Genomic DNA, 26,438 nt, shown 5'->3' on the forward strand with positions numbered 1-26,438 from the left:
AGCCTGGGTGGTATTTCTGGGGTGAGAGCCCCTTGGTGCCCATGGTAAACACCACCCCCCCTGCCCAAGCTGGGCAGCAGCTGTGGCCATCCCATGGAAAGAGCTATGCCAGGTGGCTGGAAAAGGTTGGGGATGTGACCTCAGTCTCATCCAGGGGGTTAGTGGGGACAGAGTCAGGATCAGGCCCTTAGAGAGGGGTGCAGCTGTCTGCAGTTGTGATCCCAACAACAACAAAACCCTACCTGGCCACTTACAACTGACTGCCAATCCCCTGCTCGCAAAACCTCTGGGCTGCAAGCAGTGCCAGGTGTGACGCCGGAATCCAGAGCTGCTGGAACCCATCCTGGGATGCTGACATCATTTACCTGCTCCTTCTGCTTGCCGAGCTCCGAGCCGGGCAGACCGCTGCTGTCCAGCGCCACCTGCGCAGCTCGTCCGCAGCTGACATCTTGCACGGCTAGAGTAAAACAAGAGAGGCAGATGAAGGTTTAGGCGGCGTGCGGAGCAAAAGAAGGTGTCTGAAAGCTAGGCAAAGGGGAAGCTTCCCCCTGCTGCGGCAGCAGCGCCCTACGCAGCCCATCGACAGCTAGCGCCGGTTAATGGCTGCCGTAAGGAGCATCAGCCATGGACGGGTCCGCGGCGGAGCAGAGAGCAGCCGAGGCAGGCGGCGGGTTAGGCTCTAATGAAGGCATCTGCTGAGCCCTAAAAGGAAGCAGCAGCGTATTTACATCAGGTGGAAGGAGGAATTTGCCAACTTAGCTAACTATTACACAACAGGAGCCAGGAACAAAGGAGCGCAGCGCTCGGGCTGCTCCCGGAGAGCCTCCGCTGCGGGATAGCGCTGCAGGCGGCCCCCGGGCGCCACCTAGCGGAGAGAGGAGCGCGATGCAGGCAGCCGAAGGCAACTCGGTCCTTCGGGCAGCAAAAAAACCCATCTGGAGCGCATCTCGTAGGACACCCAACAGTGCTTCAGGCTGTCCAGAGAGGTGGTGGATGAGCCCACCCAGGTCAGGCTGGGTGAGGATTTGAGCGACTTGACCTGCTGGAGCGGGTCCAGAGGAGGTCGCAAAGGTGATCAGAGGACTGGAGCACCTCTCCTGTGAAGACAGCCTGGAAGAATTGAGCTGTTCAGCCTGGAGGGGAGAAGGCTCTGGAGAGACCTTTGAGCTAAATTTCAACACCTGAAGGGGACCTGAAGGAAGGCTGGGGAGGGACTGCTTAGAAGGGCTTGAGGTGACAGGATGAGGGGCAGTGGTTTGGAACTGGAGATGGGGAGATTTAGATTGGACATCAGCATGAAGTTCTTTACAATCAGAGTGGTGAAATACTGTAACAGGTTGCCCGGGAAGGTGCTTGGTGCCCTGCCCCTGGAGATGTTCAATACCAGACTCAATGCAGCCCTGTGTAGCCTGCTCTAGTTGGAGGTCCCTGATGACAGCAGCAGGGGGGTTGGCCAAGGTGACTTTTGAGGGTCTCTTCCAACCCAGCACCATCTGGGAATCTCACAGCGATGGTGGTACGAAGGTGCCTTGACTCCAAGCATTAGTGAAGCTCTGAGTGAGCCAGAAAGAGGCAAAAAAGCTGTAAAATGGCTCACTGTGAAGTGCTGGGAGGTTTCTATCACACCAACTGGGTGGAAGTGATGGGTGTTTGAACATCACCACTTCTTAATGCTACATCATTTAAAAGCTTTCCATTTACTTATTTATTTTTAAAGAGCAGTATGGAATGAAACTCAGAATCCAGCTTCCTCAAAGCATTTCTAGCTTCCTAAAAGCACTTCTTCTTCTCTACACCTCTGCTTTTGGCAGTGGAGATCACCATGCCAGTGAATATGTTCTTCACTGCTCGCTGCCACCGCTTCTGTTGGCATTTAAATAACAGAGCTCTGCTTTGGAGCAAGATGAATAAGCCCAACCACAAAGTCTTGCTTTCCCTTGGAGATTTACTATCAGCCCCCAGCGTGCTGCCTCTTGGATGCAAAGGACCCAGAAGGAGATGAGTCATGGAGCTGCAGCGTGCTGTGGAGTGAGCTCCTAGGGAATGTGAGCTATGCTTGAGGACCGGCATTACTCACCAGACAGATGAGTCCCCACGGGGAAACACTGGGAGAAGTGGGAACAGGTATCCATCACGGTCCTCACAGCAGCCTTAGGGAATAATGAAGCAACTGGGAAGATGTTAATGGTAGGAAGCTGAGGTGCCAGGGAACCAGCGGCAGGGGAAGAGGCTTGGGAGTCACTGCAGAGCAGCAAAACTCAGCCAGGATGGCGATGGTGGAGCCTGGCCAAGGGAAGAGTTACACAACGGCTGCCTCGGGCATGACTAAGGCTCTGCTTGTGTTCAGCCTGAGTGCAGGGTGCTGTGGCTGTGTACTTGTGCCCTGCCACACACACACCAAAGAGCTGGATGGTTACTAACCTGCTTCTTGCCATCTGCTGTGAGAATCCAGCTCAGCTGTGAGGAGGGCACAACACAGAGTCATAGAATTGTTTTGGTTGGAAAAGACCTTTGTCATTGAGTCCAACCATTAACTAACTCTACCAAGTCTGGGGCTAAGCACATCTCTATGTCTGGTAACCACCTTCCTGGGGACCCCGTTCCAGTGTTTAAGAACCCTTTCAGTAAAGGATTCCAATACCCAACCTAAACTCCTATCAGTGCAACCTGAGGCCATTTCTTCTTCCCATCACTTGTTACTAGAGAGAAGAGACCATCTCCCACCTTGCTCCAACCTTCCAAGTGGCTGTAGAGAGAGGGTCTCCCACATCCTCCTTTGCTCCAGGCTAAAGAAGCCCTGTTTCCTCAGCTGCTCCCCAGAAGTCCTGTGCTCTAGGCCCTTCACCTGGGCACACTTCAGCACCTCAATGTCTTGCCTTCTTGGTCTTCTGGAGCACTTCTGAGCATTGAGCTGCAAGGTTCTTTGTTTATGAGACAGAGAGCAGGTGGCAAGGTTTCCAGTAGGGATGGTGTGGGAAGAACATGGCAAGGGACAGGTGAGTTCATCTGAGAAGCATTTTCAGCCTCATTTTAGTTCCTGTAGAAGTTGCCATCACCTCCAGAGGCCCTAAAAGAACAAACCTGCCTATGGTGGTGCTGCAGCTTCACGTTCATAGAATCACAGAATGACAGAATGGTCTGGGTTGGAAGGCACCTCCCAATGTCATCTAGTCCAACCCCCCTGCAGTCAGCAGGGGCATCCTCAACTAGAGCAGGTTGCTCAAAGCCTTGTTGAGCCTCACCTTAAATCCCTCCAGAGATGAGGCCCCATCCACTTGGATGTGTTCCTCTGTGATCTGGTATAGGAGATCCTGCTCTGGCAGGGGGGGTTGGACTAGCTGATCTTTCAAGGTCACTTCCAGCCCCTGACACTCTGTGAAGTTATCTCCCTGGGCAAACTCTGGCAGTCTTCCACCACCCTTACGGTAAAAACCCCAGGGTCCTGCCACCCTCAAGATCAAATAAAAGCAAATCATGAGAGCTACAGTGATTCACTGCCCAAAATGTGCTGAGGAAACCAGTCCTGCTGATGAAGAAACACATTGGGTAACAGTTGGCACTAGGACACAGCAGGGAGGGTGTTTACAGTGCTGCGTCTCCTCCTGGCACAGAGTTCTATCTAGCACAGAATGACTGATGGGGACTTTTAGGGCACGTTACAAAACATCATCCCCGGTTTCCCCTTTGCATTCCCATCACGTACGAAAAGATGAGCTTGCAATTCTCAGTTCCGAAGACAGGTGGGAGAAACACTACCTCAGAGGACAGGGAACACCGGCAGGCTCTTTCCCTAGCCGGCAGTTTATTCTGGGAACTGCAGCTTTGCGCTGCCTCTCTCGCAGCAAGCAGCCCTGCTGTAACCTCGGAGGCTCAGTGTATTGCTGGAAAGGTGGGAGAGGTGTTACTATCACAGTGCCACTAGAACTGAGGGCTTGCAGCCTGGCCAGGTGGCACCTTCTGCCTGATAGTGATGAGCTGATCAATGAGCCTGCCTTCCAAAGATTCCAAGAGCTAGCACGGTGAGTGGTTTATTTCTTAAACTCTCACTAACAGCTTGAGAACTTTAGAGGTCGATGAAGAAATGAGGTCTGCACAGCAGCCAGTTAACTCAAGCTCCTGCCACCAAATATAGACAACTTCCACAGCTGTACAAAGGGGTAGGTAGGTCAATACAGGTGACCTACACAGGGAGGACTGATGGGCTGAAGCTGACTGTACAAAATTTAGTAAGGCCAAGTGCTCAATCCTGCATCTGAGTCACAAGCCCCTTCGACAGTCCAGACTCAAGAGTGGCTGGAAACTGTCCAGTAGAGAAAGGCTTGGGGATGGCCAAAGGTCAGTAGCATCCTGGCCAGTAAAACCAGGGAAGCAACTGATTCCCTGTACCAGGCATTGGGGAGGCTGCACCCTGAATGCTGGGTTCAGTCTTGGGCCCCTCACTAGGACACTGCGATGCTGGTGCAAGTCAAGAGAAGGGCAACAAAGAGGCTGTAGCCAGGTGGGGTTGGGCTCTTCTGCCAGGCAAGCAGCAGCAGAACAAGGGGACACAGACTCAAGTTGTGCCAGGGGAGGTCTAGGCTGGATGTTAGGAAGAAGTTGTTGTCAGTGAGAGTGATTGGCATTGGAATGGGCTGCCCAGGGAGGTGGTGGAGTCGCCTCCCTGGAAGTGTTCAAAACAGACTGGATGAGGCACTTAGTGCCATGGTCTGGTTGACTGGACAGGGCTGGGTGCTATGTTGGACTGGATCAGCTTGGAGCTCTCTTCCAACCTGGTTGATTCTATGAGAACTGGTGAAAGGATTCCAGTACAATTCTTGTGTGTGGCTGAGGGAGCTGGGGTCGTTATGTCAGACAAATGGACCTTCAGTACCCACTACTCCAGCAGCAGACCACACAGCTCTTTCACACCCACATGCTTCCTCAGGCCTCTTCCTGTGACTAGGCCCTTCTTAATAGGTGCCAGGGAGGGCTGTCAGCTGCCTCAGCCTTCCACCCACACCCCCCTCTCGTGTGTCCCCCTCCATGGAACCCACACAGGCTCTGTTCCCCCACCTGTGTGACGAGAAGCTAAAGGTCCCTGAGCCCCTCTGCTTTATTTTAAACAATCCTTTCCCGCTCCGCTGCGGCTCTCCATCTCCCAGCAGGGCAAGCGGCCGTGTGCAGGCGCCGCAGCTCGGACGCAGATGCAGAGAGGCGGGGCGAGGCGGCAGGCCTGCGGGCAGCCAGGCTCCCCTGCTCCCGTCCCCGTGGCAGCCTGCCCGGCGGGGACGGCGGAAGCCAGACGCGGCGCGGCCGCCGCCTGCGCCACCCGGCTCCAGCACAGGCGGAAGTGCCCGCTGCGCCCCGCCCCTCCTGCGTCACCGCCCCGCCCTTCCGGCCCAGCACTTCCGCCTCGTCCCCTCCCCGCGCCTCCCGGCGCCGCTTCCCCCTCTGCTGAAGCCGCGCACCGCCCCCGTGCGGCGGGCGGCGCGTCCTGCACCCCGCTCCGCTGCTGCCTGCTCGGGCCGGAATATCTATGGGGCGAACGGCGATGCGATGAGCCCGGGCGAGAGCCGCACCGGGGCCAGCGCCGCGCACGGCCAGCTGGGCTTCCCCATGGGGGCTCGGCCGCAGTAGGAGCGGCGTCTCCCCGGGGCGCGATCTGCCACCTCCCCTCCCCCTCGGGCCTCCTGAGGAGGATGGCGACGGCGGCCGCCCCGACCCAGCTCGAAGCCGGTGGGTATCGCTGCCGGCGGGGGCTGCCCTCCGCCCCGCCGGCCACCCCCGCCCTCTCCCCTCCGCTTCGCTGTAACCGTGTCCCCTTCTCTTTTCCTCCCTGCCCCTCCGCAGAGCTCTACTACCTGATCGCCCGGTTCCTGCAGTCCGGACCCTGCAAGAAATCCGCCCAGGTGAGCGGGGAGCCGGGGGCTCCGGCCGGGCCAAGGCGGGCGGAGACGGGACGGGACAGGAGGACGGCGGGTGGGGGAGCCGCTGCGCTGCGGGCGCCGGACTCACGTCCTTTGTGTGTGTGTCTGTGTGTCCGTCTGTCCCCAGGTGCTGGTGGAGGAACTGGAGGAGCACCAGGTAAGGCGCCTGTCCCGGCAGGACGAGGGAAGCCCTCGGGACGGGGAGGGGGGTGTCGGGGATTGCCCTGCCTGATCTAACCCAGCCCATCTCCTCCCGGGGCTCCGGGAGACCCCGCGGGAGGCGCGGGTGCCCCTCGCTGCGGGTGGCGTGTCCGGGGGTTAGTGGCGGAGGGGCTCCTCCCCGGGGCGGGCTGGCACCGGCGGGGGCTCCCCACGCTCGACCGGGGAGAAGTCGCTCGGCGCGGGGCTGGCCGGGGTCTGACGGCCGTCCCCGTCTCTCCTCCCCACTCCCCGGCTCCCTCCCGCAGCTGATCCCCCGGCGCTTGGACTGGCAGGGCAAGGAGCATCGCCGCAGCTTCGAGGACCTGGTGAGCCAAGTTTTACTCCCCGACTTCCCCGACAAGTTCCCCCCCGCCGCCTCGGCCGCCGCTCCCTTCCCACCCCCGCCCCGATCTCCCTCACGGGGCTGCGGGCTGCGCCCCGCCGAGGCCGCGGCTGTCGCCGGGCCGCAAGGAGTGCGGAAGAGGGGGAAGGGGAAGCGCGGCCGGGCCCGGGACAGGGACCCACACACCGGGGTGGCGGCGGGGGCTGCTTGGTGCTGACTGACTGCGACGTGCTATTGTGGGGCCGGGAGGGTTATCTGAGGGCACGTACCGGGGCCCGGCCCGGCGAATGGCGTCGCGGCTTGCAAGCTGCGGAGCGGCGGGAGGCGATGAAAGGCTGCAGTTGATTGGCTGCGGCGCCGCGGAGGAGCTGGCAAGGAGGGCAGGCTGGGGCGGGGGGCGCAGGGTGCCGATCCCCCCCTTACTGCCCCCCCGCCGCCCTGCCAGCCTCTCACCGGCAGCCGCTTCTCCGCCAGGGCCAGAGCGCTTTCCCCGCGGCCTGCTGGGCCTCCCCCGCCCGGGACGCTTTGGCCGGCTTGTGGCAACCGGGCGGCAGCTGCCGCTGTGCCCCCTCAGACCCACGGGGCGGCGGACTGACGGACACTCCCCTACCGGGGCTGCCGCCGAGAGGGGCTGATCGGACCTCGGCTTCCTCCCCGCCCCGCCGTGGGGAAGCGGCAGCGTGGCTAAACCCCAGCGGTCCGCCGGCCCCCGTGGGCTGGAGGAGAGGCCGCCGGCAGCGGGTTCCTGCCGTGGGCCGGCGGCGGGGGGCGGCCGGGCGGCTCTGGAGGTGGGGGATTACAGGCCGACGTGCCGCCGGGCCCGTCGCCGGGCAGAGCTGCTGGGCTGGTTCAGGGATTGCTGGCCTGCGGCTGCAGCCTGTGCTGAAAGGCTGGGCTTGCTTTAGTGCCAGAACGGGAGGTTAGATTTTCCCCGTTTTCTTTTTTAACCGTTTTTGGGGTGTTTTAGGAAACATAACATTGAAACTATTAAACGCCGTGAAATACACGGGGTAGCTACTTTTGCCAGATCAAAAGCATACGAATAGCTCTCATTGAGGAAGGTCAGCTTCCCTCCGTGCTGCCGAGGAGGGCCTGCTGCGTGGGGATGGAGGTTCTCCCTTCGCAGCCGTGGGATGTGTGTTCATCCTGGCCTCCCTGCGAAAGCATCGACACTGAAAAGTCATTTTGGCTTGTTTCCGAAGGGTGCAAATGGCCTTGATTTCCTTCCCCGGTAGTCATGTACGGCGCTGATGTAGCACTTTGCAGTTGGAGTGCTGCAAATTCACTCATAGCTTTTAGAATCTTGATATACTTGGATGCGTGTGACCATCGCTGTCTCCTTACCTGGGGGGAGTTGAAAGTATGTCCTTGCCTCTCCCAGCTAGCACAGTGCCACCACGGTGACATGGAATCCTGATGTGAGTGTTGCTCAAACCAGTTGGTTGGTTGCTCAAGAGTTAGTTTTCCACTTTAGCAATATTTTAGCGGCTCAGATGCAGAGAGGAGATGAGATGTACCTGCTGGCTTTCCCTTTCCAACACGGATTAAGAATTTAGGATGAACGTTAGGCTTCATTATAGCTCTCGTGGATAATTCTGGGAGTGTATATTGAGGGAACAGACTAAGTACTGCGCTCAGTAAATTTTAATGCTGTACAGTCTGTCAGAGAGCCTGAAATCTAACTATAGCCTGTTTCAGGTCTAGTTTGTGACTACACCAGGTACTGGAGAGGAATATTAACAGTGGCAGTGTGAAATCTGGTTTCAGACATAAAATAACCCCCAAAACTCCAGTAAAAGTGTACATTTTCCCCCTTTCATTCTATGGGGCATGAATAGCAGAGCCTCATAGCCTTTTTTTTTGTTGGTATTAGACAGCATTGTCCTTTGCTTTGCAATTTCAGAAACAGGAGGCAAACCATTGCAAAACAAAGTTTGGAATTAATGAGATGTTGTTTTTCCTTGTATAAAATTATCAGAATTAAGCATAGGCTTTCTTTCTCTGTCTCAAACTAGTCAACACCAATCACTCCTTTGAGACTGCTTCTTTATCCCAGATTGTTTAACTGTTTATCACTATTTACAATGAGAACAGGACTGTAAATCTCTACAGTGAGGCAGGTCAGTGCCAGATAGGATGAACTGAGTTTTCCCCTCTGTTAGTCCTCAGACTGAAGCTTTCACTGCTGAGGATGTTGAAGAAAGGCTTTTTTTTTTTTCCCCTCTCATTGCCTAGGGTCTGAAGTATTTGGAATTTGGACCTTTGGTTGCATACGATTGTAGATTAACTTCAACCACTCGACATCAGGGCCAGCTGGATGCCTGAATGTCTTGTTTAGAACAAAGCCAGGGTTGTGACAAGCACAAGTAACTCTGGCCTTCGTTTTAATTATCTTCACATAATGAACCAAAACCAAATGATAGAAGCTGGCAATTTGAGATACAGTTGTTGATTGGGGTTTTATTTTTTGGTTGGGTTTTTTTTTCCCCCTAGCCCTTCCTCCTTCGTGAACACTTCCAGACAGAACCCCAAATCCGGTTCCCATCCCTGCCTAGTGCTGCAGCTCTGCTGGTCAGGCAGGTCTGAGATAATTGAGCCTAAGGAGAGGTTGCAAGCCCAGAGAAGGCTGAATTTATTTATTTATTTGGTTTTGTTTGTCAGATTTGCCAAAGGAATATCGAGCAAAGTATTAGTGAGGTTTCAGCTTTGTTTTCTGTTCTCAGTTTGGCTGCTGGGGTTAGAGTAGGCATTTTCAGAAGATGCAGCAGTGCCCTTGCCGTTGAAAATTATGCTGGAAATAATCACCTACAAAGTGACTTTTGTCTAGGGGATGTTTGCTTCCACTTCACTCAAGCTTTTCACTCAAGATCTGAAAACTGTTGAGATTCGTTTTTAATTTAAGATTTTACTTTAAATGCCTCTTATTCACAGTAGAAGAGTAACTGAAGACAGACTAACAAGAATCATACTTGGCAAGCAAAACCATGCAGAGAATAAATACTAGCTTAGGTGCATTTGTGTTTCCTTTGTCTTTTCTGCTGATTTCCACTTCAGAGTGCTTGTTGGGTGCAACATGTGGCTGCCTATCAACGTAATCCTCCAAGTGTACTCCAGAGGAGGTTTTATGGCGTTATTGACTGCTGGTGGGCTTGAGACACAAAACGTAAAGCAAAGGGTCCCTGTGTTCCTTATGAGTCATAGAATCACAGAATGCTCGGTTTGGAAGGGACCTTTAAAGTTACTCTAGTCCAGCCTCTCCTGCCGTGATCAGGGACATCTTCAACTAGATCAGGTTGCTCAGATCCCCATCCAACCTGACCTGGAATGTTTCCAGGCATGGGGCTTCTACCACCTCCCTGGGCAACCTGAGACAGTGTCTCACCACCCTCGGCATTAAAAATTTCACCCTTCTAAATCTCCTTCTTTTAGTTTTAGACCATCGGCCCTTGTCCTGTCACAACAGGCCCTGCTAAAAGGCTGTCCCCATCTTTCTTACAGGCCCCTTGAAATAATGAAAGGCCACAATAAGGTCCCCTCACAGCCTTCTGTAGGCTGAACCTGAAGCACATCCAACTCGCATGCAATTAGTGCTCCTATTTTAAATGAACTACAGCAGTTCAACGTGGAGGCAGCTGTTGCACAGGCCAGTCAAGTTGAAGCAACTCATTTTATTAGAGCAGTCTCTCTTGGACTGCTGTTTGAAATTATCTTTGTTTATTCCTGGTGAAGATGACTGGCTCTGGTCTGATTTTCAGGAACTTTTTGATGGGCTGTCTCTCCTGGCTTAGCCTGTCCTGTGCTGAAGAGAAGTCTAATTTCAGGCAGAAGAAGAAAAACAGCTATTGTTGGGCAGAGAGTCTGCATCTGTAAATGTCTGTGCTGTATGGAACAGCTTAGGGGATTTGGCTTTGAGTTTCTGCCTTGCCCATCTGCATCGATTTAAAACTCGCTGGAGTCTGAGGTGCTGCTATTTATAGCTATTGCCAATCCCAGCATTAGCAGTGGAGAGGTGTCACAGTTTTGTCACCTCAGGAAAATGTCATCTGGTAGCGGGGTAGCTCCAACCCCTTCTCTCTGGGGAAGTGAAGTGGATAATGGCTTTTTACATCCATGTGCATTTGCATACCGTTGACATCTTCTGCAAGTCCAGTGTCTGAGCTTCCTTTTGCTGAGATTTGAGTCATTTCCTGCTTGTTCAGCTGCCTTGGTCCTCTTGGTCTCCTCTGCTGCTTTTCGATACAGTTGTCAATGGATTGCTAATTGATTGTTATTTTGGCAAATGAGAGAAGTGTTGTATGGCTGCTTAGAGGCTAGAAATGTGCTGCTGCTGCACAGCTGCTTGCCTGCCACAGGGGACCGGGCATGAAGGAGCCCTTCAGAGGTCTGCCTCACTGCCTGCATTGCTTCTGTCACGCAGCTCTTGTGTCACATTTAGGCTGTGCTTCAAAGCAACGTCTGCCTGGTCTTGCCATCCAAAAGAGACAAGTCCAGAGCTATCTGGTTCCCATCCCTGGCAGGACAGACATCTTAGGGGCAGTAATCACAAAAAGGCTTTTTCCTCTCTGTTTGTTTCCTGTTTATTGAAACCTTCCTTGGAGGAGGAATTGTCAGCAGTGCTGCCTTGGGAGCGAGTTTGTTTGAGGGCTCACCAAGCTCTTTGTCTGTGGTCTTAGCTGGCCAGTGAAGACCTTTTGCTTGGCAGTCTTTGAGATTAAACCTGTGTTTAGGGATAGGACTTTCTCCTAGCCCTGATGAGACTTCACTAATAGTTCTTTCTTGCAGCTGCTTATCACCGTAGCAACTTATTTGTGTGCTGGTTCAAGCAGTCCAGGCTGTGGGGATGTTCACTCGTGGCTGTGTATGTAGAGGGATTTTTAAACAGGATGAATTCACTTTACCAATTTTTGGAGGTTTTTAGACCTGTAAGACCTGCGTGGTAACTGTGTCAGAGAACTCTGCTGTGGCATTCTTGTGCTCTCACATTTTAACCGTTATAGAGTCTTTCCCATCTTAAGGCAGCAAAACTTTATCCCAGGGTGCAGAACTTGCTCTCAGCACATTTTCAGCTCTTCTGCATTACTTTAACATGCTCTTTTAAAAGCTGTGCTTAAGCATGTTTTGGCCTCTATTGTTTGTCAGTAATTTTTTCTAACTTTGTGATGATTTTCTAAGATGTTTTCTATTCCTAATGCGTTTGAGGAGGTGATAATATCTTTGCCCTTGTTTAATTTGGCTGTGTGGGGCTTGGGTTAACATATACTAAGAGATGTGGCTCTAACTGATTCAAAGTTTTGCCTCTTTCCATCCTTTCTTTAAGGCAAATCTGACTTGGGAGACTTTTTTCTCACCTGTATGCTTGCAGCTTCATATTTTGGATGTATACTTGAAATCCATTCACAGCTATCTCAGACAGGTGAAAGGAAGGATTTTTGTTTCAAGTTGTTTAGGAAACCTGGCAATAGAATTGCTTAGTTTGCTCTGAGCTGTGGTTTAAGCATTTTATCTGGAAGTTATTATGGAACAAAATCTCCAGGAGAATTTGCTGCTGTTGCTGCCTCCCTACAGAACTGTTTGGTAATAACAACAGCGATAATATTCAGAGTAAGGGCCACTTAATTTGGGCTGTTCTGACTTGTTGAAACATGAAAATGTGCAGAGAAGTGTGGTAGAGCCTTTCTTCTGTCTTACTGCCTGTTCTGATTGCAGGTGGTAAATCTGGCGAGGAAAGCCTCTGTTAATAAAGCAAATGGTCACTTTGCTACAGGCTTGGTCTGTGCAATATGCTCCGTGTTAAATGTCACTTAGAGAAGTTTAAAGCCTAATAAAAATCTGCATTAAAATCTGGATGCTTCATCAGCTCGCTGATTTATCTCTGGCTCCATGGTGGATTTGTCAGCTCTTCTGGTCTGGGCACTGACCAACAGCTGCCTGGTACCCTGAGCTGCTAGCTGGGTGTCCTGGGCAAGTGACCACCAGGCCTGTGCTGCAGGAGCCAAGCACATCTGTCCTTCCTCTGCGTGTATGTGCTGATGGTCAATTTCCTTGCTATTCTTTATGAACCTGTGACTTAATCTGCAGCTCTTTAAGCTGCAAAGTCCCTTTCCGTTTGTGAGGAGAGTTAATCAGCATTGCCTGCCCAGTAACTTGAGCTCCGTGTCCACAGGAGGATTTGCTGCCAGGCTTAATTCAGCACCTCTCTCTAAACACAGGATAGCAGCAGTGCTTCCAAAACAGCGTGCTCCTGAGTGAGAAGGGAGTGTTTGTGCTGCATTGCCCTAGGAGAATGGATTGGACTTGCAGAGAAATGTTCTATTTCCAGAGACTGTGGCACGGTCTGGGCTTTCCCCCTACCCTAGAAGTAAAATTTCACAGCTTCTAGGTTGGTTGCTCTTCTTAATCTTTTAATCCTGAGCTTGATAAATTGCTAGAACTACAATTGGCAGTGGTTGACTGAGGAACATGATATTAATTATTAGGGAAAAAATATATGTTATTAAAGTACAGCTTCTGCCTTAGTTGCAGATCCTTTTAGGTCCTCTACATACATGGGATGATAGTACAGGGTAATTACATAGTTGGTAGCACAAAGACTTTTGTAGTATTAGCACCAGGCTTGCTGGAGTTAAATAATGGTTGGACTCGATCTTAAAGGTCTCTTCCAACCCCAAAAAATATCTATGGTTCTGTTTCAGGAATGAGTAAGAACAATAGGCAAATACAAAAGTTCAGATAATCCTTTGATCTCATTTTGAGTTCTGTTGTATCATGCAATTTACAATGGAAGAGAGACACTTTACTGGCTGTACAGCTGGGAAGGTACCAGTGTTGGAATGCTATGATTTGGGAGGGAAAAAGAAAGCAAACATTTTTAGTGCACGAGAGCATTCATAGGATTGTTCCTCACAGGATGAAAAATCATGGAGTGGGATCAGGTTGATGCAATCAGCAGGTTTACCTTTCCTGCAGAGATCAGGTTCTTCTGCTTCCATCAAATGCCAGAGCCACATCTGTAACATGCAGTGACTGAAAGGGTGTGTGGAGCAGCCTGTGGCCTTTCTGAAGATTCCAGTCAGATTGGAGGAGTTTTTGGTTGGGTTCAGTTAGCTGATTCCTACATGACATTAGAAAAGCCTTTCCTGGTGTGGTTTTTCTTTGGTTCAAATCCTGTCTGTGGGCTGGTGCTGTTCCTGTTGGTAGTGCAGGTCACTGGATTATACAAGCCATGAGTCAGTGTGGAGAGCCCCATAGCACTGCTGCAGTTGCCCAATTCAAATGGATGCTTTCCCAATGACATGCACTCATCTCTTTGATGACACACTTCTGCCAACACCATTTTGGCAGCAGGTCTGAGTCAAGTGCTCACCTTCTCCTCCTGCCTGATACGTGTGCTAGGGCAGGAGCTGGCCATATCCCTGGGGTCTTGGGAGGTGGGATGATGATGAAGATGATGATGATGATGAAGTGGTTCTGTAGCTTGCTTTCCACCAGCTCTGATGCTTCTCTGAATCACAACTTTGCTTTCCCTGGCAGAAAATCTTTTCTTTCTTCTGTCGGTGTTCCTAGCCAGGGGAGCTGAAGTGGTTTCTTCCCTCTGCTGTGCAAGGGGAAGCTTGACTGTGGCTTTATCCAGGCTGGGGAATCAATCTAGCTCCCAGTGGGGGAGCTGCCCTGGCACTGTCACCAATATTGATCTGTGACTGGACACATTTGAAGTGGACATTCAGGAGAGAGGGGTGTGTGCAGGCATGTGCCTGTTGTTATTCCTTCACAGTGAGCACTGCTCTAGCCCTTTCAGGTCAGCGTTAGTATTATTTGCCATTAGTTTATGGCTTGGTGAAACAAAGAACCTGGTTTGTGACTACTTATTTCTTCATAACACTGCAACAGAAACAAAAGTTTTAAATAATTCTAATAAGCTGGGCCTTTTTTTCCCCTCAGCAATCACAGGTATGTAAGAGCTGAGTGACCTGCTACTGTTAATCTTTAAAAAGGAGATGGATGTAGTTGCATATCCTGTGGTGAAGGAGCTAAATAAGCTCTGATGTGGAGTTTGTGCTTCCACTCCCTCAGCAGATGTAGTAGAAGTCAGGCAAGTGCAGGACATTCTGGGCCATCAGCTACAAATTGTTTGCTGTTTGAACAGACTGTTGGAAAAGCTCTTGTCTAAAGTGGGGAAAGAGAAGTTTTTTTTGAGATGAAAAAACAGAAGCAGAGCCTACACATGTGGCCCTTAAAGATCCTTGTTCCCAGTGGCTAAGAACAGTAAACTAAAGATTGCTTTTAGGATGAGTTTCAGGTTCTTAAGCTGTAGCTCATGTGCTCCTTACAGGAAAAGTAGTGTCTGGCAAGGGGTTTTCAGCTAAGCAAGAAATGCTGTGTGTAAAAAGAATGCTCTGAAGGGTAAGAACAGCTTTAAAAAGTCTCCAGGCAATACTTATGTTTGATCAGGGTGCTGCAGTGGGAGCTCTGAGTTACAGGACTTTGAGTTTGTTGGTGTGGTAAGGGATACCCCAAAGCACAACTGAAGCTATGACCACCTGGAATTTCTGGTCTGACTTTTTCAACACTCCAGGTCACTTTAAAATTAGTTATAGCCAAACTGTCTTCTGAGAGGGGGCTCAGGGGTCTTAGGCCTGATTTGAGTTACTTTAACACTGGAATGCAAACCAAAGAAAGAAACAGCAGTAGAGGCAAGAATCAAAGCATGTCCAAACATCCGTGTTCTTTCTGTGTTTAGGTGGCTGTCAATGCACACATCCCTCCAGATTATCTCCTTAGGATCTGTGAGAGACTTGGACCCCTTTTGGACAAGGAGATCCCACAGAGTGTCCTCGGGGTTCAGACTTTGCTAGGTGTTGGCCGCCAGTCTCTGCTGAGGGCAGCAAAAGGTAAGATTCTCAACAGATCTCTGATTGAATGTGCTTTTGGTGATCAGACCCCTTTTTGTTTCAATATTGTGCTATCTCTGTGTGTTTGCATGAGCTCTGGGTCATCTCCTGTGCTTATCAGCATTCTGGTTGCAGCCTTGCTGGCATGCAGTCATTGCTAGCTCTGGTGCACACGTTTCTTTGGTTGAAAATACCATTTTAAGCAGTTCTTGCCTACACTTGCCTGAATGTGTTACTTACTTCCTCTGCCTCCCCTCCCCGGCACTTTGGTGTTTGTGTAAATGATGTGATGAGCTGCATTAGAGATTTGATCCATCTGAAATGCAGCCATTCTTTCATTTACACCTGCCTGCCTCTAGAATAACCCAGCAGTTAATATATTTTGCTGGGCTATTTTTCAGGCTAACTCATTACATTTGTTCCATTATTTGATTCCCTGGCTGTGCAGGCAGCTTGAAGGGCAGGGTGGGATTTGGGGCAGCATTTAGAGGATGGGAGGAGGCAAGAGTGATTCTTCTGTGATAATTCCTCCTTGTCCTTGCTTAAAAGTTAATGTGAACACAAGCCTCTGTGCCTTTCATGAGTAAAGCACCAGTCCTGTTCCTTTTGAAAACCTGCTCTGCTTGAGATAATGATCCCGAGAGCACAGTTTTGTGTTGGAACTAACTAGATCTGAGAGCCATCTGCTATTGAAGAGAGTGGTTCCTCCCTTCCCTCCTCACTCCGTGTCCCTGCCACTTCTTCCCTGTCAGAGCCAGTACTTATTTGATCCTGTGATGTGCTGATTCAGAGAGCTAATATGTTGCAAAATTTGTTATTGCCGTCGCAGCGAATTAAATTAGCTCACAGAAGGGATGGGAGTGCTGGAGGTGACAGGAGAGAGGAGCAGGGATGGGAGAGCAGGACCTTCCTGTTTCTGTGGCACCTGAGCATTTAATTTACCACATCCTGTGAAGTCAGTCTCTGATGCTAGCTGGGCCTGTAGTATTCTGCTGATGCACTGGGCGTCACCTGGAGGGATATGCCATTGGCAACCATCACTCCTTACACCGAGTTTTGGGGCTGAACCTTGTTTTGCCTGTAATTGGGTGAGGAATTTCAGGTTCTCAAGGAAGTCTGCAGAGAAACAGTACTTCATTTCACACTCAGCATTCATCTCAGAAGAAAACAGCACAACATATAAAGAAGATAAACAGTTTTTGTGCAGGGAAACAGAAGTTTCTTGGGCAAATTAGGAAACAGAGGCTAGATTAACCACTGAAAGATGTACTGCTTCCTAAGCCACGTGGTAAATTTACTGCAAAGACATTTCTGCTAGATTTATGGTGGTGGTTTTTCACCTTCAGAGGAAGGTGCTGTGACATTGTGCTACTTAGTGTGTAAATAACACTCAGTAATACCAGGCCTTCTTCAGGGTTGACATGTGTAGAGCTTTGTTCTTTCTAGTTGTGCAGCAGGATGAAGTTTCCAGTTACCATTAGTATTTCAGAACTATTTCCCTCTATTTTGGGAAGTCTTGAGTGCTATTTTTAATGTGCATCATTGTAAAACTCTGTGATGCAGTTTGAGTTTCAACAGAAGCTGCTTTCAGAAGTCTCTTGGAGTCACATAAGCTTGTGCACCTCGTATTCGGAGTTCTAAAGGGTGATATGCAGACCCACCAATCTGTGGCACTGTGCTTCTGTTTCAGTCCTTATTCATCATGGAAGCTCATTTCTCTTCTTTCCAGATGGCCAGAAATGGAAGAAATCCAGGTCTAATTTCTGAGGCACTCTGAACAGTCTCAGAAAAATCACTATTGTTCTAGAGAGAAGGCTCACTGAAGCCAGTTGGCAGCAGATAGCTGGAGACTCTTTAAAGAGAACAGTCTGCATTAAAAAAAAAAGGCAAAACAATGTGTTTTTTGGGGGGGTGGGGTGCAAAGGAGAATCTGAAAGGAGGGCATGTTGCCACCAATTGCAGGAAAACAGATTTAATTGAAGCAAAAAAAATCATCTCACCTCTCTCACTTTGAGGGAGAAAACGTGTGCATGTATGTGTGTACAGCTCATAAAGAGAGGGCTTCTATGTGTTGGGACTAAAAAAGTACCCAAGTTTGGCCTTGTTTCCATACAAAGTGCACCCACTTTTTAAATCCTCTTTTTCTTTCCATCACTTTCTTTCCATCACTCAGCCAAAGGAAGCAAAACCTAAAGCTGAACACATTTACAGCCGTATTGCTTAGGAGCTAAAAAACAGAGCAGCAACTCTTTGAAGTCTTAAAACTCTGACAAACTATTTAAAAAGACAAATCTTACTTTGGGCTGCTGGGAAGAGAAGACTAAATCAGTTGGACTTGGTTTGACTGTTTCAGTAACCTGCTGTTAATCTTCTTGCTGGTACAGACTTCAGACATACGCTATGGAAAGGATCTGCGTTTGCAGCCCTGCACAGAGGCCGACCTCCAGAACTACCTGTAAACTATGGGAAGCCACCAAATGTGGGTGAGTTTTGGCACACAGCTGAGGTGGTTTGTTTCCTTTCTGGTTTTATTACTGTTTCAACTTGATTGAAACACTGCCGTGGGGTTGTGCTGATGGCTTTTGGGACATATCATCAGGCATCAGGCTAAAAAAGGTTTCTCACTGACAACAGAAGAACCCTTTTTGTATTATTCAAGCTTGCATCCTCCAAACTGTGTATACACAGCTTAAAATATTGTGGCCACGTGGAAAAGCTTTCCTGTTTAGAGGGCAGCATGCTGGAGTGCTTTTTGTTGTGATACATCTCTATGTGGTTGGAAAAGGCTTTCAAAGTCATCAAGTCCAACCATTCTCTAACATTACCAAATCTGGGGCTGAGCCCTGTCCCTCAGCACCACATCTCTGTGTCTTTTAAACACCCCTGGAGACGAGGATTCAACCACCTCTAGGGAGCCTGTTCCAGTGTTTGAGAACCCTTTCAGTGAAGAATTTTCTTCTGATAATCCAACCTAAACCTCCCCTGGCGCAACTTGTGGCCACTTCCTCTCATCCTATGACTTGTGAAGGAGAAGAGGCCAGTACCTCACTCACTACAACCCCCTTTCATTGAGCTCTAGAAAATGAGAAGGTCTCCCCTCAGGCTCCTGCTCTCCAGACTTAACCCCAGTTCCTTCAGCTGCTCTTCACCAGACCTGTTCTCCACACCTTTCATGATATTTATTTCCCTGCTCTGGACTCTCCAGCACCATCTTGTTGTGAGGGCCTTGAAAGATGCTTATAAGATAGAATGGGCACAGTCACAAGGCCATGGAGACAGTCTTTTCCTGCAGGAATCTGACCAGAACAAAGCCCCTGGCTCTCAGGGAGCTTTTTTTTTTTGGCCTCAAGAATTCATTTGAGTTTGATGATGACAGAAACCAGACTGCTTGCAACATCCTTCTCCAAAAAGGAAATAATCAGCAGACCAACATTTGTGTTACTTCAGTTTCAGTTGTCCATGCAGATAAAGAAGTCGTATAAAACTCAGATCTATGGAGGCCTTCAGCTTGCAAATCATCAAAGAGCTTAAGCTTGTTTTGCTTAAGTTGGAAAGTATTTTCCTTGTATGGTCTGAACTTTTTATTAACTGCTTTTATAGCAAACAAATTCAGTGCTTGTGGGCATAAATATAAGTCCTCCTGGGTCCTGGTTTGGTTTTTGTTAGGGTATTTTATCTGTTTTTACCATGTGTTTGTGCAAATGTAGAGATCTGCCTGGTTGGTTAAGAAATCCATCACGTGAGGAGGAGGATGATGACACTCTTCTCTTTTCCACCATGTGCTTCTGCACTTTCTCATTACTGAAAAATTAATCTTTGTCAGACACCAAGTGACAAAGCCTGGGCTGTTTGTGGTTGAAATTGACAGGGTGCTTTGCATAAGCCCTCAGGTGGGTTGACAGCAGTGTGATGGAATAACCAAGTGAAATGTGGATCTTCTGTGTGGAAAAGGAGTGTCTCTGTTGCATTAGTGCTGCAGAGAAGGCCTGGGAGGTGCTGGTGGGTGAAAAGCTGGACACAAGTTCTCTAATAGCCTGGAAGGCTACTTGTGTCCTGGGCTGCATCCCCAGCAGTGTGAGCAGCAGGTGGAGGATCCTGCTCCTCTGCAGCACTCTGCTGAGAACCCACCTGCAGGGCTGGAACCAGCTCCGGAGTTCTCAGCAGAGACATGGAGCCATTGGGACAGGGTCAGAGAGGGCCCCAGAAATGATGGAAAGCCTGGAAGCCTTCTGCTCTGAGCCAGGCTGAGAGAGTTGGGGTTATTCAGCCTGGAGAAGATTCCAGGGGGACCTTCCAATGGCCTTTCAGTACTTTAAGGGGCCTGCAGGAAAGATGGGGACAGACCTCTGAGCGTGGCCTGTTGTGACAGGACAAGGGGTGATGGTTTTAAATTAAATGAGGGGAGATTTAGGCTATATGTAAGAATGTTTTTACACTGAAGGTGGTGGGACACTGTCCCAGGTTGCCCAGAGGGATGGTAAAGGTCACATCCCTGGAAACATTGCAGGTCAGATTGGATGGGGCTCTGAGCAACCTGATCTAGTTGAAGATGTCCTTGTTGACTGCTGAGGAGGTTGGACTACATGACCTTTGGAGGTCCCTTCCAACCCAAACCATTCTGTGATTCTTTACTTCTGCTTTTCTCAGATAACTTGAGTCATACTGAGGACATTCAAAAAGGAAAACCATTTACATATATCAAAACTATTTCCAGTTCCTGATATTTTTTATATATGTATATATAATGACTACTTCTGTGCAAATCTGTGTCTTCATTCTTTTAGGCTGGTCCTGAGGGGCCTGGAGCACAGCCCTGTGAGGAGAGGCTGAGGGAGCTGGAGTTGTTTAGCTGGGAGAAGAGGAGGCTCAGGGGTGACCTCATTGCTGTATACAATAACCTGCAGGGAGGCTGTAGCCAGCTGGGGTTGGGCTCTTCTCCCAGGCAAGCAGCAACAGAACGAGGAGACACAGTCTCAAGTTGTGCCAGGGCAGGTCTAGGCTGGATGTTAGGAGGAAGTTGTTGTCAGAGAGAGTGATTGGCATTGGAATGGGCTGCCCAGGGAGGTGCTGGAGTTGCCATCCCTGAAGGTGTTCAAGCCAAACCTGTCTGGGGCACTTAGTGCCATGGTCTGGTTGATTGGGTAGGGCTGGGTGCTAGGTTGGAGTGGATGAGCTTGGAGGTCTCTTGCAGCCTGCTTGATTCTATAATTCTGTGGCCTTGAGCTGATGCATTGCAAACAGCCTGAATGTACTCAACTTCTATAGGTGTATTTCTATAAGGCCTCTTGGATCAGCTCTTTCCTAACAGGAGAATCAGACCAAATATGTGTAATATTAATGAACTGGCAGCTTGGACTTCAGCATTTGAAGTGAAGGTGGTGAGACACGGGAGCAGATCACCCAGGGGTGGTCATAGATGACCTTTCAGGTCCCTTCCAACCCAAACTATTCTATGACTATGAATTTGTCATGTCATTATGACAAATGTCTGTGCTGCTAGCTTGAAGACAGTGACATAGACAACAAAATGATTTGGGTTTGGTGTTTTCTTGAGAATTGGTTTTGGAAGAAATGCAAAGGTGTGATAATGGAAATGGGTCTTTTAGAGCCGGAAATTAATGTCTGACAAAATCTAGTCCTCCTTGGTGTAGATACATCAAATAGGGAGGAAAGTGTATGAAGATTGTATAAACTTGACTATACTGAAGCTGTGTAGGAGAGAGAAGTCTGGGGTCAGGATTCCCTGTTGTGATTGCTGAGGTGGAAGTCACAGAACTCTTCTGAACTGGCAAACTGGATCCTTTTTTACCTGATGAGCAGCAACAGCCACAGGTGCTATGCTGTGTCTTGTTTCAAAGTGCAAGTTGATGAAGTATGCTCAACCTCTTCAGTATTTAGATTAAATTGTGCCTTCCTGTGCTGTGCTGACTTAGATTTGGAGTTTTCTGGAATTACATGCTGAGGGAGATGGGCTGAAGTAGCAGACACCCATAATAGTGTGTTCAAGAGTGAGATGAAATGATTGTGTCATTGCCTGTGCAGACTGGTTCTGCCTACAGCTACCAGCCACAGGTGTTCTTAGATCACTTCCCTTCCACTGATAAAGATTTGAGCTGCCACTGTCAGTGTTGTCTGCAGTGAGAGTGGGATTGCCCTCCCAGCTGGAGGAGTCTCCCTAGCTGCAGTGGTTGCCTTTTCAGCTGCTTGGGATGGAACTTTGCGATCTTTACTCCAAAATAAAGGGGCTGTGCACAGACAAATTTGAGCAAAAAAATCAATGCTGCCTTTTCCCAGAGTGTTCTTGCAGATCTGGGAATCTTCTGGCTGGGAGAGTCTCCAACAAAGTGCTGACCTGTGGAAGTTGTTCTCAGGAATGTAGTTTGGCTGTTCAGTCTTGGAGATGTGTGGTGATCGGCTGGGGGAGGAGGGGAAGGGAAATGCTGTCCTGGCTTTCTGCTGCTGACAGGATGACATGGCAAAGGCAGTGAGGATGGTGTGAGAGCACCTCTGCTATGAGGATGGGCTGAGGGAGCTGGGGGTGTTCAGCCTGAAGAAGACCCCAAAGAGACCTTAGAGCCACCTTCAATACCTGAAGGGATCCTACAGGAAGGCTACAGAGGGACTTTCCATAAGGGTGTCTGGAGACAGGACAAGGGGGAATGGTTTGAAGCTGAGAGAGAGCAGGGTTAAACTGGATCTGAGCAAGAAGTTCTTCAGTAGGAGGGTGGTAAGACTCTGGAATAGGCTGCCCAGGGAGGTTGTGGATGCCTTCTCCCTGGAGGTGCTCAAGGTGGACAAGGGCACTTGAGCTGAGTCTAGTTGAGAGGAGTCCCTGCCCATGGCAGGGAGGTTGGAGCAGATGATCTCTAAGGTCCCTTCCAACCTGAGCCATTCTACAGTTCTGTGATTCTTAACCATTTCTTAGCACATTTTACAGCAGTCTGAACTGCTTTCTTTTTACACAGGAGACAGAAAGCAGATAGAAAGAAGCTGCTTTTCCTTCTGTTGCTGGTGGCTGGAGCCGTGCTAACCTGAATGTGAAAATCTTTATCTTGGTAATGTTGTTAGTGAAAATTTGAAACCAGAAGGTCCATGGCATAGTCTCGGGGAACCAGTTCAGCTGGATGGAAATTTACAGTCAAGGTGATCCAACTACCTTAGGCCTGCCAAATGGCAGGGCTCTGCTGAGGTTAGAAACTGATGGTGTTTCTCTGCTGTAAATGAGTTCCATGTGGTCAGCAGCTATGAAATTTGGAACACTTTGTCCTTTTGGTGCTTTTACTGGTCCTAGCTGGCTTCGTGGCCACACAGCCATTCCCTGTCCACTGGAGGGCCAAAAAGATGATCCGAGGGCTGGAGAAGCTCTCCTATGAAGACAGGCTGAAAGAACCGGGGCTGCGCAGCCTGCAAAAGAGAAGCGGCCTGGCCGCGCTGCCGTCCCTTGCCGGGCAGCCAGGACGAGCTCCTTTTCCTCGCCGGGCGGGCTGGCCGCGCTGCCGTTCCTCGCCGGGCTGCCGTTCCTCGCCGGGCTGCCGTTCCTCGCCGGGCTGCCGTTCCTCGCCGGGCTGCCGTTCCTCGCCGGGCTGCCGTTCCTCGCCGGGCTGGTTGGCCGGGCTGCCGTTCCTTGCCGGGCTGCCGCTCCTCGCCAGGCGGGCTGGCCGCGCTGCCGTTCCTCGCCGGGCTGGTTGGCCGGGCTGCCGCTCCTCGCCGGGCTGCCGTTCCTCGCCGGGCTGCCGTTCCTCGCCGGGCGGGGTGGCCGTGCTGCCGTTGCTCGCCGCGCTGCCGTTCCTCGCCGGGCTGGTTGGCCGGGCTGCCGCTCCTCGCCGGGCTGCCGTTCCTCGCCGGGCTGGTTGGCCGGGCTGCCGTTCCTCGCCGGGCTGCCGCTCCTCGCCGCGCTGCCGCTCCTCGCCGCGCTGCCGCTCCTCGCCGCGCTGCCGTTCCTCGCCGCGCTGCCGCTCCTCGCCGCGCTGCCGTTCCTCGCCGCGCTGCCGCTCCTCGCCGGGCGGGCTGGCCGTGCTGCCGTTCCTTGCCGGGCGGGCTGGCCGCGCTGCCGTTCCTTGCCGGGAGCCTGGCCGTGCTGCCGTTCCTTGCCGGGAGCCTGGCCGTGCTGCCGTTCCTTGCCGGGAGCCTGGCCGCGCTCCCTCTTGACGTGCCCTAGGAGTGCAGCTCTGGAAGCTTTTCCTGGCGAGGCGGAGTGAGGGACAGACTTCGTCTGCAGCTAGCCCCAGTGCGGCACGAAGCGCAGCAGCTAACGGCATAGTCGCCCCGAACCAAAGTTCTGTGCTCCTGATTCTGTTCAAGAATTGTGTCATTTTTGTGCATTTAGGCCTTAGGAGCACAGTAACTTTGCTGTGCTGAAGAAAGCAAACTTGGCAGGGGTTTTTGTCCTTAGATACTGTGTATTAGTCCTCCACCAGGAGCCCTGGAGCTGGGGATGTTTTTGTTTAGTGGAATGGTTTTACCTTGCAATCCCTTTGCAGTTTATATAGTGTGGGGAGACCAAAATCTCAATCACAGCTTTGTGTGTATAGAGTAGGGTTTTTTTGCTATTCCCTAAACGGTTTTGCATGAGGATCAGGTAGGTTGAGTGCTTGCTACTTTGGGTCACAAGATGCTGTTGCTTTGCTAAAGGTGATACTTCTTATGGCAGGATTGAGGATTCTGTGATTTTCTGCAACTTGGGATTGGTTCTCTCAAGGGTTAGGGCGGGCTGGATGCTAAACAGCTGACAGACACTTTCTATTAACTCCCTTCCCAAGGGGAAAAGCAAGAGAATAAAGGACAAAGGCTTATGAGTTGGAAAAGAAAACTACAACGACTTGATGATGTTGGTGATAATAATGGTAATACCTAGAGACAAGTAGATACAACCCTCCCGATGGCAGTTACATCACTGTCCTCACTCATGTTGCTGCAGGGGGCCCAGACTGGACTCAGCAGCAGATGGGAACAAGATTTAGGATCTGGACTGTGGGACTAGATTCAGGACCTCATGGCTCTGGACCAAGGTCACAACAGACAAGAGTCCTCCTTGGGCACTGAAGAGGCGAGGTTTGACCCTGGTGATCCCACAGCTTTGTACTGAATGTGACGTCATGGAATCCCTTGTTGGTCCCTTAAGGGTCACCTGAACCACCTGCTCCTCCCTGCAGGAGCAGCCTTTTACTCTGCACCCCAACACACTAGACAGGGTTTAGCAGCGACCTTGGTCTGCACCCCAGCCCTTGGTACTGACTGTAACCATCAGCAGCATCACTGCTAGGAGCAGCCACTGTGAAAACATGCCCTGAGCTGCAGAAAGTGCCAGCACTGAGAAGAGACTGAGCTGGGAAGTGAAATCCCTGAACAGAATCTAACTCAAGGCAGGAAAATTTCATAATCTGTGCTTTTTAGTTTTTGATTCTCCATGGCAGATGGAGGAGTCTTGTCCCCATTGTGCAAACAGAGAAATAGACAGGAAGAAGTGAAGTCATTTTTACATCCTCTGAAGCTGAGCTCAGTGCAAGTCTGGGGCTTGACTCTTAAAGTTAGGTGGTGTGAGTTAGATGCCTGACTATTTGTTACCTTTTCATACTTTATTCCTGGATTTACAACAAAGAGCACTGGCAGATCTTCAGGAGGATTATGTGGGAGCACTGTAGTACACAGAAAGTGTTGGGATTACTGGGAATATATGGGAGGGTTGGGCTAGATGATCTCCAAAGGTCCCTTCCAACCCCCTGTTCAAAGCCATTTGAAATTGTTTAAAGGCAGATACACTGTCAGCATGTGTTTAAATGATTGAACCATGGAAAGGCACAGCAGAGTCCACTGGAGGCTAAAAAAATGTTGAGAGGCCTGGAGCATCTCTGAGGAGGAAAGGCTGAAAGCCCTGGGGCTGTTTAGCCTGGAGAAGAGGGGACAGAGGGGATCTGATCAATGCTAAAGGGTGGAGGGCCAGAAGCCAGACTGTTTTCATTGGTGTCCAGCAACAGGACAAGGGGCAATGGGCACAAACTGCAACCCAGTAGCTTCTGTCCAAACATGAGGAGAAAATGCTTTGCCCTGAGGGCCTTAGAGGCTGCCCAGAGAGAGCAGAGGAATCTCTCTCTGGAGAGAATCCAAACCTGTGTGGACATTGTGATCCTGGGCAACCTGCTGTGGGTGACCCTGCTTTAGCAGTGGTCTTGGACTAGCTGTTCCCCAGAAATCCCTTCCATCCTTACCAGGCTGAGATTCTCTAAGTAGCTTATTACCCAATGGGTACATCTCTATGTTGGTATGACAGTGGCCACAATGTGGGGGAAAGGGATCTGTGATATTGTAAGAACTTATCTTTTATGCTGACAAATGGTAAATAAAATCATGTGGAGGCAAACCTGCTGCTGCCTTTGTGCAGCATTTCTCACTGTGGGATTCTTGTGGGGAAAAGGAGTTACAGATGAATTTTTTTCCTTTGCTGGAGGAGCCAGTTTCATTTAGCAGTTCCTGTATAGTATCAGATATCAAGTGAGTAGTAGGCAGATAGTAAATTAATTTGCTTTAGTGTGTTTTGCTTTTTGTTAGTGCTGCTGAGTGTGTGCTTTTACATGAGAAATGAATAGTGACTGAAGATGAGGTCACACTGGGAGCCTGATGACTTCTGCAAGCATCTACACCTTTGCAATCCTTTTTTTTCTCCTGGTACAAAGTGTTACAGTTGCATTGAGTGATTAAAACCAGCCCTGATTTCAGAGCATCAAGCAAAGCACGTGTATGCAAAGCTGGAAACAATTTCTTTTCCTTGCCCATTTATCACCCTGCTGCATATTAATACTTCAATCTCCTACTTTTACCCAAATGTATTATGGGATAGCAACCCTTGAGAATCACAGAATCACTAAGGTTGGAAAAGACCTTTCAGATTATCAGGTCCCACTGTAACCCAGCTACCACAAGCACTAAATCATCTGCTGAAGTACCACATCTGCAGCTTCTTGAACACCTTCAGGGATGGCAACTCTACCACCCCTCTGGGCAGCCTGTTCCAATGCCTCACCACTCTCTCAGTAAAGAAGTTTTTCCTAATGTCCAATTTAAACCTCCCTTGGCACAACTTAAGCCCATTTCCTCTTGGTTACT

The 26,438-nt window shown here is 50.2% G+C and overlaps 1 protein-coding gene across 1 annotated transcript in view; it reads left to right on the forward strand.

Annotated features, from left to right (window-relative positions):
• Nucleotides 1-5,467: 5,467 nt before the first annotated feature.
• The window catches only part of BRWD3 (bromodomain and WD repeat domain containing 3), a 75,275-nt gene continuing 54,304 nt past the window's right edge, over nucleotides 5,468-26,438 (forward strand). The window contains exons 1-6 of the mRNA XM_064158979.1: nucleotides 5,468-5,715; nucleotides 5,830-5,888; nucleotides 6,034-6,063; nucleotides 6,374-6,433; nucleotides 15,188-15,338; nucleotides 17,723-17,821. Coding sequence (XP_064015049.1) covers nucleotides 5,679-5,715; nucleotides 5,830-5,888; nucleotides 6,034-6,063; nucleotides 6,374-6,433; nucleotides 15,188-15,338; nucleotides 17,723-17,821 — 436 coding nt within the window. The 5' untranslated portion in view covers nucleotides 5,468-5,678. The remainder of the gene's footprint in view (nucleotides 5,716-5,829; nucleotides 5,889-6,033; nucleotides 6,064-6,373; nucleotides 6,434-15,187; nucleotides 15,339-17,722; nucleotides 17,822-26,438) is intronic.

Source organism: Pogoniulus pusillus, chromosome 19, assembly GCF_015220805.1.
Source record: "Pogoniulus pusillus isolate bPogPus1 chromosome 19, bPogPus1.pri, whole genome shotgun sequence".
NCBI classification, from domain to species: Eukaryota; Metazoa; Chordata; class Aves; order Piciformes; family Lybiidae; genus Pogoniulus; species Pogoniulus pusillus.